The sequence below is a fragment of the Falco peregrinus genome, chromosome 11, assembly GCF_023634155.1.
Source record: "Falco peregrinus isolate bFalPer1 chromosome 11, bFalPer1.pri, whole genome shotgun sequence".
Taxonomy (NCBI): Eukaryota; Metazoa; Chordata; class Aves; order Falconiformes; family Falconidae; genus Falco; species Falco peregrinus.
In genome coordinates, this window is record NC_073731.1 from 821,751 (window position 1) to 833,473 (window position 11,723).

The 11,723-nt window shown below is 42.8% G+C and overlaps 1 protein-coding gene across 11 annotated transcripts in view; it reads left to right on the forward strand.

Moving 5' to 3' along the window:
- Positions 1–11,509, forward strand: part of KIZ (kizuna centrosomal protein) — a 51,253-nt gene extending 39,744 nt beyond the window's left edge. For 6 of the 11 annotated variants that reach the window (XM_055815884.1, XM_055815887.1, XM_055815888.1 and 3 more), the window contains 3 exons: positions 1,589–1,688; positions 9,391–9,434; positions 9,970–11,266. In XM_055815884.1, the coding sequence (XP_055671859.1) occupies positions 1,589–1,688; positions 9,391–9,434; positions 9,970–10,127 (302 nt within the window). In that variant the 3' untranslated portion in view covers positions 10,128–11,266. The other 5 variants (XR_008749103.1, XR_008749101.1, XM_055815886.1 and 2 more) reach the window with 5 other exon arrangements.
- The last annotated feature ends 214 nt before the right edge of the window (positions 11,510–11,723 follow it).

The following is an 11,723-nucleotide window of genomic DNA, read 5'->3' on the forward strand; positions in this document are numbered from 1 at the left end:
CTGAGCCGCTATCCCAGGCAAGAAGCGAACACATGATCTCGGACACATCGTGTGCTGTAGTTTGAATCCGTGCATGGGGAGCCCTGAAAAATACAGCTATATTAAGTGCTTTACTGCTAGAGTGAAAAGCAGGGAGTTCTGGCTCGATTAGATTAAATTAGCTTTTGTACTTTCACAAAGTAATGTACAAACAAGCATAAATATTTGTTCCTTTGTGGGCAATGGTTTCTCAGCATGTGCCCATGTCGCTCAGTCGGCAGCTCTGAGCTGCCATCACTCTTGCATCCAGGACCTCCACCGTCATCTCCACAGGTCTCTGCATGTGTACATCATAGGAAAGGTGGGGATCCGCCCCCCCCCCCCCCCCCTTTTTTTTTCTTTTTTCATTTTTTTTCCCCTCCCATTCTTGATTTCTTTTTTCTCTGTGCCTTCTCTGGAAAGCGGTTGGACTTTGTTCCACAAGCAACGCGCTGCTGCCACTGCAGCAGCTGTGCCTGAGCTCTGCCATCCCCTGTGCCCATCAGACGGCTCATGCCCCTCTGTTGAAGTGCCCAAGACTGTGCAGGATTTGTGCCGCCAGAATCCACGCACAGAATGCTGTGAGCCACTGGAGAGGGCTGGTAACATGCATGGCCAGCTAGAAAGTGAAGTGTCCGAGATATACAGAAATACTAAACTGTCCTGAGTTGGAATGAAGCTGGTAACGATAGGGCTTGTTTATAATTTTGGTGTTCTCTCTCTCTCTATTTATATATATATATATATATATATATGCATGCAAAGTAGCCTTTTAAAGTGGGATTTGTACTTGAGCATCATTTTCTTTGGAAATGAGTACAAAGATGAGCAATTGTACAATTCCAGTGAATGAATTAATTTACCTCATTTTCTTTTTTTTAAGTCAGTCTCTACAGAATGGAAATGAGATTCGCAGAGCTGAGGGGGGGAAAGGAAAGAAAGGAAAGTGTGGATAAAAGATTTTTAAATAGTTGGGTGTTTGGCTGTTCAAGTCATAAAGATCTGTGTTTCCCAAATGCAGCTCTAGTTCAAAAGAACAGTTGAAAATAATGATGTAACAATTAATATCAAGAAAACTGTAACTATCCAAAATAATCTGCATTTAAGGGGAAGGAGAATAAAAATAATTTTGCTTCCTGAATAAAGTAAATGAGAACTCAGGGATAAAAAAAAATTAGGTATCTATATCCTTTATGTTTTACTTAGTTGCCATGATGCAATACAGCTCTTAAGAGAATCTCAGTGTTTGTTTTTTCTAAAATGAGGTAAAATGTGCAAAACTTTCAGTATTCACAAGAAATCGTCATTGGATAACTTTGATTTATACTGAGGGAGTCTTGTTTTCAGTGTTTTTAACTAGTTTCCACTTAATCATGAGCAAACACTCTTGAGGCGGATGCCATAACTGTGCAGTGTGTGCTCTTCTCTGGACCTTGTCATCAAACCAAGAGTGTTGCCGTTATGTGCATCTATTTGAAAATAAGAGTGTGTTGCTGCTAGTGACTGCACACTGTTATAAGGTCCAGCCACCATTATTCGAAAGTTTATTTTTCACTTTTTTACTTAACAGGTTGCAATATTGGCAGTAAGAGTTCCAAAGCAAAAGAAAGCCAGGAATCGCATTCAGAAACTAGTTCTTCACTGAATGGAAGAAGTCCTCCCTTCTCAAGGTAAAGTTGTTAAATCCTGTAACATTTGAAATTTTTCTGTAGAATGAGAAATGCTGACAGAAAATGACCAAATCGCTGATTTATTATTATTTTTTTAACTTGATCTAGGGTTAAGGTTCATATTTATGTTTATCTAATAAAACATCTTAAACTTTGGTACACCTTAGAAAATATATGTGCCAAAGCCAAGTATTGTTTTGCAGCTGTTGTTTTCTCATTTTAAGACTCAATTGACATCTCAGTGAACCACAAATTGGCGTGTACAGCTGCTTTCAGTAGGGCTACTCAGGGGCCAGACAATAGGGCTTGTCAGGAGAGGGGCAGACATAAAACATAAAGTCTTCCAGAAATAAAGTGGTGGGTTTCTTCTCCATGTGTCCAAGATGTAAACTAGCTGGAACTGGATAATGCTTTCCATGGGTTTGGGGTTTGTTTTTTTCTTGTTTGATACTGGGGTATTTATAACATGCCTTTCTTTCTTTCGTATGGAGTGTTTTTAATTAAATGGCCTTACGTGTACCTAAAGGGCACAGCTTGTTCTTAAAAAAAAAAAAAAAAAAAAAAAAAAAAAAAAAAAAAAAAAGGAAAAAGTTGGTTTTGTTCTGGTGTTTGTTTATTTTAAACTGCAGCAGTTTCCTTTTGGGTCTCTGAGCAGTTCTGTTGGATGTTCCTTGTGTTCATCTTTGGCATATAACAGTCATCAAACAGCAGCAATCAAATTACTAGTCAAGAAGCAGCAGAAAATAGGATATAACACAGCCATCTCATGAAATACTGGCTGGGCTTTAGATCCTTATCTGCTCTTACTGGAACACCGGCAAGCGGGTGCTGCCACGCAGCCCCTGGGCTGACGACTGCCATCAATAGTACTCAGGGAGGGACTTTAAAGCATTTTGATATATCTTTTACTACTCCTGTTTATATGACGTTGCTATTTTTCTGTAGCTTCTTTATGCTGTTATTGATGAGGTCAGTTCCAATTCTGCAAGTGTTGTTCTGCATTTTGTGTTAAAAATCACAGTATTTCTGTAATTTTTCAAGTGTGGTAAATACAAGCTGTAATACAATATTGATGAACGGCATTCAGTCTTTTGGTTAGGATTAATTCTTATAGTCTTACATTTAAACTTTTTTTTCCACTTTTTTTTCTTTTCAAATTTTCTGAAACTTTGAGTATGATGTTCCAAATCGTACTGTCTAGTGCTGTGAAGCGCAAGGGTGCTCCTATAGATGAATTTTTAAACATTAAATTTTAGTCATTCACTGAAGCCCAGGATAGCAGGAAGAGAAGGATCAGGCCCTGAAGAAGTGGCCTACAGGATCACTGCTAAGCATCAGAGTAAAATTTGTATAATTTAAAATGAGCTGATTTCTTATTTAAAAGAAAAAAACCAACTCTTCAAGCTTTTTCCCCCATTGGATGTTGCACTGCTTGCTAATGATGCGTTTGGCCATTTTCTGCATTTTTCAGATGCTGTTCATCTGGCATGCGTATTTTTTGCTGGTTTTTTTCAGATTCGTATTTGTGATAGATTTTCAAGTAATTCATTCTGCCCTATAATTTCATGTCTTTCAGCGCTGAGAAGCAAGCGCACTTCATGTGCTGGTACACGATGATGCTGCTTTAAAAAGAAAAAAATTAGAAAAAAGAACTCATAAAGGCTTAAAGTTAGTTTTTTCTAAATGAGTCAAAAATAATGCAGCCCTACAGACACAAAGTTTATTAGCAGCCCTTGCTTTTGGATGCTGGGCATCTGCTCGGCAGAGAGGGAGAGCTGGAGAGGGTGGCCGGCTGCTTGTTTGTGGCCAGGACGCGATGCAATTTCTTCGCCGCTCACATTTAAGCGCTCCACTTACTGCAGTCACTTCTGGGGCTTTATTGCTTTTACAAGTGGTCTCGAAACCCACTACTTGAGAATAAACATAACCACGCAGCGCTGCTGTGGTACTTTTTATAAATTCTTCTTTGCGCCGTTTTGTCACTGAGCTGATGAGTGACCTCGCAAAAGACCCTGCTGGACCTAAATAAAAAAAATGGCTTCCTCTGATGTCCTCCAGACAATAATTACGATGTGCCAGTTAAGCCCAAACTACAGCTGAGGGATTTTTACTTTAAAGCAGAGGCTCGGGCGCAAAAATGCATTTATAGCTCTTTGTCTGGCACCTCATTATGTGTGGGCCTGATTCATTAAGTAATTGGTTTGCAGTTGTTTACATGAGTATTAAGGCTTTCTATTCAGCAGCCTTTGAGAGATACATTGTGCAAATGTTGCATGTTATGAATGCTGAATGAGGGGCAGGGGACCGGTGCTATTGGCTAAACACTGCGCTCTGTTGAAAAGCAAGAGAAAGAGATTGGGTGCTGCTTTGCATAGCAATGACTTTCTTAATAAGCTTTACAGATTGATACACACAAGCTATAAAAGATGCAAAGAGATACTCTTAGCACATTTATACATGCTCATTTCACTATTATGGTACTGGAGACGGGAAGAATTGAGGGCTTTCATATTCGGTTTTTCAGTGCATGTCTTCAGTGCATGAGACTTAATAGAATCCAATGTTTATTGTATTATAAATCATGGGGAAGTAGGCAGATCTGCAACAGTTTATTATTAAAGATTCTTTCAATGTAAATCTTTTTCTGCCATTGTATTTCCTACAGCAAAATCATTTTGTGGTTGAGTGGGGATGAAAGGCATAATGTACGAAGGAGTGAGTCTTAATAGGAAGCTGCTCTCTGAGTAAAGACCACTTGTTCCCTTTTGTTCAGCGGTGCATGCCAGAGCTTCCTCTTCTCCTGCAAATATCGTCCTGCTCTACGTTTAGCTATAAAACTACTTTTTCCTGGCTTCGTTTACTTTGCTGAGAGAGTATTTACACACACGGAGATGCAACTTGCGTTTGAAGAGTTAGTGTTTTGCAGCAGAAAGGAGCGCGTTAAATTACACAGTTGCTTGGGGAAAAAGGTACCAGAAGTCAGGACTGAATCTCTCCGCAAGAGCAGGCGGCAGGCGATGTGTGTGGTATTTCGCAGTCCTGTAGCAATGGATGCAGCCAGTGGAGGTCACTATTTTCTGGGTAATTCTGAATTTTCCATGCAAGCAGTTTATTTTACTTGTTTGTGCTGTCTTGTTTCAGAATAATCTGGAGATTAAAGATGCGTTATCAACTGAGAACCAAAGAATAATTTTAATTTGTCAGGACATAAACACGGTGTAAAGTATTTTAAATTTTGATTATATATGTTTTCTGGAAGTAATCCGGTCTGGTCTCTGAAGGCTTTTTTTCAGTCAAAAGTCACTTTTACCAAACACATTTGTAATGACATGCAAATGAAAATTGGCAAATTATAACTCATCCTCTAATTATTCTCGGGGGCGATGTCTAACACAGGGCCCATCACCTTTGCTCTCGGTGCTGAGGTGGGCTGGCCGTCGGGGGGGCACTCCGGCCCCACGTGTCCCCCATCAGCACCCCCAGCTGACGGGGGGGCAACAGCCCGCTTTGGCCAGAGCTCTGAGGAGAGATTCCAAAGGTTTGGGGCTGGGGAGTGGTCAGGAGATGCATTTAACCAGGAAATCCAAGGGAAAATGGTATAGCATGTTTCCAGACCCCTGAAAGATGCCCCCAGAAACTAGCCCATGTCTGATTGAGTTAGCCTTCTGCCGTACTTTCAGTCGTCAAACCACTTCTGTACAAAGCTGACCGTAAATTCAAGCATGTTTTTCTGATGTTACCGATATTTGTGTGAGCTTTATTTCCTAAATCTTAACATCCAGCTGTTGCAGAAAGAGTAATGGCATAGTGGCGATGCTCTAGGAATATTGGTGGGGAATGGTCTGTGGGGAGAGCCAATGTCTCTCTAAATCTGTTGCCTTTGTACTGCAGAGGAAATAGTTTATTTTTGCAGTGATGCCCTAAGCAGTTCCAAGACAGTTTCCGCGCAGCGCTGCGATGCAGTCTTTGTGTTAACAGTTTCTCTAGGCAGGAACGTTTTCTTTTTCTTCAGCATGCTGTATCTAAACAGAGAATGGTCTTAAATGTAGCTCGGTATTGATCTTGGTATCTTAAAATAAAGGTCATCCTATTAGCACTGTGATTACTTAAATTCAATGTTATTACTCCAGTTCTGGAGTGATGAATGGATTTTGTAGGCTGTACTCACTTTTCAGGGCGGGGAATACTTCAGTGATGCCCAATTTCTAGTAAACGACCAGCAGCAAAAGATAGAGCCGTCAGGCTTCTGCAGGAGCTGGCAGGAGAGTGTGTGATCGCGGGGGATGCTCAGCCGAGACTGTCACATTGCAGGCACTGCCACTAAGCTGTCTGGCTCGCTTACTGCCGAGAGGCTTTTAGATGTTTTCGAAAAATGCTTTTCAAGATGGATCTGCCACCCCGCATCCTCACGTATTGCCGGGAAGAAGCCTCCTCGCTCCTTTTGCTGAGGGTTAACAAGCAGCACCCTGTGCAAAAGGAACGCTGGGTTTGTTGTCCGTGGTGTGCTGCCGCAGCGATGCATGTGCAGGCGGAGGCACGCAGGCTTCGAGCCTCTGACGGGATTAGCCAGAGTATCAGTGTTCCCAAGGCTGATGCACTTTGCATTTTGTTTGTTTTTCTGATAAAACCTGGCATTTGGGTCCTGTTTTTTTTCTCTTGGTGCTTCAGTGGTTTTTGGTTGGGGGTTTTTGGTGTTTTTTCCCCCTTGATGTTTGGGTAGCTTTCTTTGTGTCTCTTTCTTTTCTTCCCCCCATGCCCCACCCCCCCACCCCTCGGTATTTGGGTGTCTTTTTTCACTTGACTCTAAAACGTAGAGGTTCAACAGGTGCTTTAGCAAAAAGCTCAGGCTCAAGTAAACGCTTTCTGCTGTTTTTCAGTGAGCCGCCTCTATTAACTTGGCTCTTGTTGGTCTGGTATTTTCCTCTTAGTATTAATTTTCTTTATGGAAGGAAAAATATTTTCTTGGAGCTTTTTAATTTCTTATTGTTGTGCAGACATTTTCAATACAAAAAGGCCGTTTCACCGGAGTAAAGGAGAGATTAAAAGGCCCTTTGAAGTTAAACTGGTTTGGGTTTTTTCTTTGTTAGAGCCTGGGTTCAGTTTGGAATTATTTTAGGGAAGAAGCAAATGTGTAAATGGGTATTGATGGGTCACGATGGGGGATTAGTCAAGGCAGTGAAACCGGCCTTTTACTTCATTTATGCTCCTAAAATTTCTCAGTGGAGGTCTGTTTGGTTATTGTATTGTGTGCTCAGTATATACCAGATGATAACTTTGGTGATTGAGTTTTCTGATTTCTGAATACAAATGTTTTGTAGTGTAGAGGTCTTCTTGCAGTTTATCAGCCTTGAGTAACACTTTAGACATAATCAGGAATTTTATTCCCTGTGACAAAGCTATCTTGCAGCATTTTCCAGGCTTGGTTTGGCGGAGCTGTGATTTCCAGTCTGGCCTTTCTGATGCCCCAGTTCCGTTTCCCGTATGGCGCCGGACATGTCTCTGTGGCAGCAGTGCTCATGTCAGGCCTTCGCTGACACCCGTTCCCCACCTCTCTCCACGCACTGCTGTGTCACACCAGTGCCCAGCTCTCGGCGTGCAGCACTGCGGCTCCATGCTCTTCTGCTGCAAATCCCATTCCACGCGTAGTAGGTTAGCCCCAGGAGGACGAGCCCCAGCAGCTGGATGGGTTGGGGTGGAGGATGACCATCTGTCTTCACCCTTGTCCCGTCAGCATTGACCTTTACCTTTGTGGGAAGCTGGGGCCGAAGAGGGAAGGTCTCTAGAACTTCCTACAGCCATAGTGGTCGCCATCCCCTGCACCTTCTCCATCAGACCACCAGCCTTCAGCCGGAGCTGGAGCACCCTGCCATGCTTCCAGCTGTGCCAGAGGACCAAGGAGGCTGGGGCAGTCCTTGCCCCACTGAACCACTTGAAGATAAAACGGTTCTCGTGCGGTCTGCCATGGAATCACCTCCCAATGTGTGCAGCTCAGCGACAAGTGGCTTCTCGCTCTACACCCTGGGGAAAAATGATGCAGCCGCCGGAGTTGCAGCCTCTCAAGCACATTTATATGGGCTAAGCCTGGGGTACGTGGAGCACCTCCTGATAACTGCTGAGGGTCATGAAACCTCACCAAAAGGGAGCAGGAGTTAAGGGCGATCGGTGTATTGCAGGACTCAGCCCAGAGGCTCTGACCTAAAATACTTGCTGGGGATACCGTCCAGTGAACGGATTTGAACAAGAAGTTGAAGCGTAATGCCACGTGGGGTTTTACTCCAAATGAAACGGAAAAGCATTTGGATGGCATGCTAACAAAACGTCAGATAAACACTTGAAGGCTAAAAATTTAAGGTTTTGTATTTAAATAATAAGTTAATAACTTGTTGCTAGTACTTGAGCCTTGGTTCAGTGGCTTGGTTGAACTTTGGCTGTGTTTAATAACCTATTTCTGGGAATTTCTGTACATCTGCAAAGAGGGAAGGAAGGCTGCATGCTAATGGCAGTCACAGCTTGTAGAAAAAGAATGTGATTTAAACAGCATGAGCTTTTTTCTTATCTAAAAGGAAAAGTTTCTGTAACATAGGTCACTGTAATGCAATGAAGATTCTCCCTGCTTTAAGTTTAGCTTTCCAGTTGCAATTCCAAATTCTTACTGAATACAGTGGTACAAGACATACAGTGAATCATCTCTGCTTTTTTTTTTTATCTCCTTCACAAATGCCTCCACAATAGCAATTAGAACACTAGAATTATTCCCACTTTAAGCAATTATGTATTAGCTGCCATCTCTTTAAACGAAATGCAGCAAATTTTTACGAAATTTTTGACAGCTGATCGAGTCCTGCTCTGACTGTGGCCACAGCTTCAAATTGCAGCTTGACACTTGCTTATATTTTACCAGTTTGCAGAGTAATGTCACAAATACCTCCTATTTGATCTTCCTTATTAAAATAAGCTGAAGCTTTATTTCTAGAGCTTATTGCAGGATTGTTAATATAACAGTTAATTCTCCTACATCATCGCCCCTATGTGATTATTTCACAGCACCAACACAATACACACGCTACACACAAAAGATCAAAATGATTCCAGCTTGTTTGAGAGATTCAAAAGGGCCTGTGATGCTCTAGACACAAGAGCAGTCATTTTACAGAACAGAATTGCAACCGCATATACATCAAGGTAGATCAAAGGCAGCTGGGAGATTGCACATTTACATGGGGACGAGGGTGATGCTATGGGAACCCAGAAGCTGGGCTGGAGGAGTACCCAGGCAGGAAGGGCATAAGGAAGTTCAGCGAGCATCAGTGGGGGGTGCTTTTATTTTTGTTTGGATTTTTTCTTTACTTACTTTGCATTATCTGAAAGGCTGCAAAAGAGAGACAGAGCTCTGATCCTTTATACCCTTAATTCACTACTGGTGTAAATTGGTGCCGTTACCAAGGCATGACTCCAGTTCATGCTGTCTGAACATCTGTACCAGTGTCCCTGCTGCATGTTAATTTCTTGACCTTTTAAAAGATACAAGAGTGAAGAAAGCCTTGGCAAAATAGTTATTTAAAAAAAAAAAAAAAAAAAAGAGTAGTTACAGAAGTTACTGATATTTTTTAAACCACATCACAGGTTTTTATTTTAAAAAAACCAATCTACATTCTATTAATTTTGTGACATTGTGCTGATTATTTCTTTCTCTTTTTTACAGCATTGAAATGAGGAAGGGAACGGCAATGGCTATAAGATCCAAAGGTAAGAAACAAATGTTATGCTACTTAAAATCAATGTCTTACTAAGTGTAATTTATATTGTGAAAAACGTCCAGGAACAATATGATTGAACTGTGTAAAATATGGGCATAAGGAGACAGGAAAGCATGGAATTTCCCTGGCTCAACGCAGAAGCCAGCATATAGCTGATGATGACTGCTTCTAGACCAGAGAGGTTGTGTTTCATAGCGCATATGGTGTGGAAGGAGTAGTGATGCTTGCTTCAGGGTTTAAATCAAACAGTAGCAAACAGCAAGTAGGAGGAAAATGTAGGGAAGAAACACCTGACATTTTCTTGATCTTCCCTCTGGAAGAGGGGCTGCAGGAGCGGGTGGGCAGCAGTGCGTGTGTTTGCGTGGTTACAGCAGGAAGGCACACAGAGGTGCCTGCATGGCAGCTGTGTGCATCCAGAGCAATATTTTTCTGCCAGTCAGCAGGCTTTCTTTTAAATTGGTGTTTGGGTCCTGCATATTTTCATCCTCCCTCGGTTTTCATCTTTCTCTTTTAACTACCATAAGGACCACCGGTGTCTGAAGTCACCTCTAATGGAGCCTCACGTAAGTGCAGCCAGCGCTGGGAGCAGGGAGCTCTTCACCTGGAGCTCAGCTTTAGGTGCTGTGCAGCCCTGGATTTGTTGCAGAGGTGTGGCATCTGCATTGAACCAAGGATGCCATAAACAATGGCGTCTTCAGTGCCATTTGAAAGGCTCACATCCCCAGCTCGTTTCCTTCTCTGCTGGGGAGTTTGTTTTGGCTGGGGTTTTTTTGGAGGCTTTCAGCATGTTCAGCCTGCTCCCAGGTGTTCCATGTTGGAACGCACGCAGGGGGTGGGTGCAGCTAGTGCCACTCTGATGTTCCCGGCCAAGCGCAAACCTGCAGTCCAGGGAGCTGGGGATGTAGGATAAAAGATGCAGCTGCTGCATTTGTAGATAAGATGTTTATATAGCTTGTGCTGTCAAAAGCACCAAACGCATTAACAGTGCCTCAGTCAAACGCAAGCTGAACTTTCTGTATGAGGTATGACAGCCGCCTTCTCTCCTGCGCCTGAATCCCCATCTCTGAGTTTTATGCCTGATCTGGGGCATCACAGCTACTGCGATGACTTTGGAAAAAGAGCAGCCCTCCACAAGTGCTCGGGAGCAGGCAGGTGGCACGGCTCTGCAAGTGACTGTGGGCTTGACTCACGCTTCCCCGTGTGCCTTGCTTTTCAGGTTTTTTTCCCACCAGCCAAATAAGCTTGTATATTGAGGAATCTCTCAGGCACTCAGAATTTAAATGTGATTCTGTTTATGTCAGTGAAATTCTTTGCTCATTCTCAGAGCTGTTTGTTAAAGCCACACAGTTGTTTGAAGTCAGTCTTGCCTGTATTTGATCCTGTCTCAAAGTGGTGATTTTTCATTTGTGACATCATTGCCATTTCTATGCCAAATCTGTGATGTCATGGTCCGACTCTGACTTCACCGCAGGGTCAAGTAGAGGGAGAAAGTGGAACATAATAGACAAAGCTGTAATTCAGGCAGCAGCTGGTCAAGTAAATTGCTTGGAGTGGAAATGTTCTCTCAAGCCACCTTGAGGAACAATGAAGTGGGACCTCTGAATGAGCCCGCTGTCTGGCCACAGCGGCCCCGCTGTCGCAGGCCACAACATTGACAGTACACTGTATCGCAAACACACACCTAGGGCTTGCCATCTTCAGAACCCTGGCCGCCTCTATGAGCCATGGTGTCTAGCTGCCTCAGGAGAGCTGTGAAATGTCTGTGACATAAATGACATAAACATTGAAAAAATTTTACACTGGTTTGTTTTTTTTCCTCACCCTCAGCTTTCTGGGGCGAATCTGATGACAGCAGCTCCGAGATCGAGGCTGCTTTGCGCCCACAAACACACAGCACAGAAGGAGACGAATTTGATGACTTCTATGATTAAGATTTCCCCACTCGCTTTTGGGAAGAAATAAATGGTATCATCTCGTACGTATTGAGAGTGTCACTGTCTGAAGTGCAGCTCATCACTTTATACTCAAAATTTAAATACAAAATAAATATTACTCAGTACTATACACAGCCTCCTTATATGTGTGCTTTCTCTTAACTAGTAAGTGTTTTCCTATCTGACGGCAATCCTGCCCCACCAGACTGAGCCTTTTTGCAATGTATTTGTTTCAGAGAATAACTGAAGATGGGTCCCGAGATGCATCTCGGAGAAGGTGGACTAGCACGGTGCCTGAGCGTGATCACCTTGGAGGGTTGGGCTGTCTGTAAAACACCCTCTTC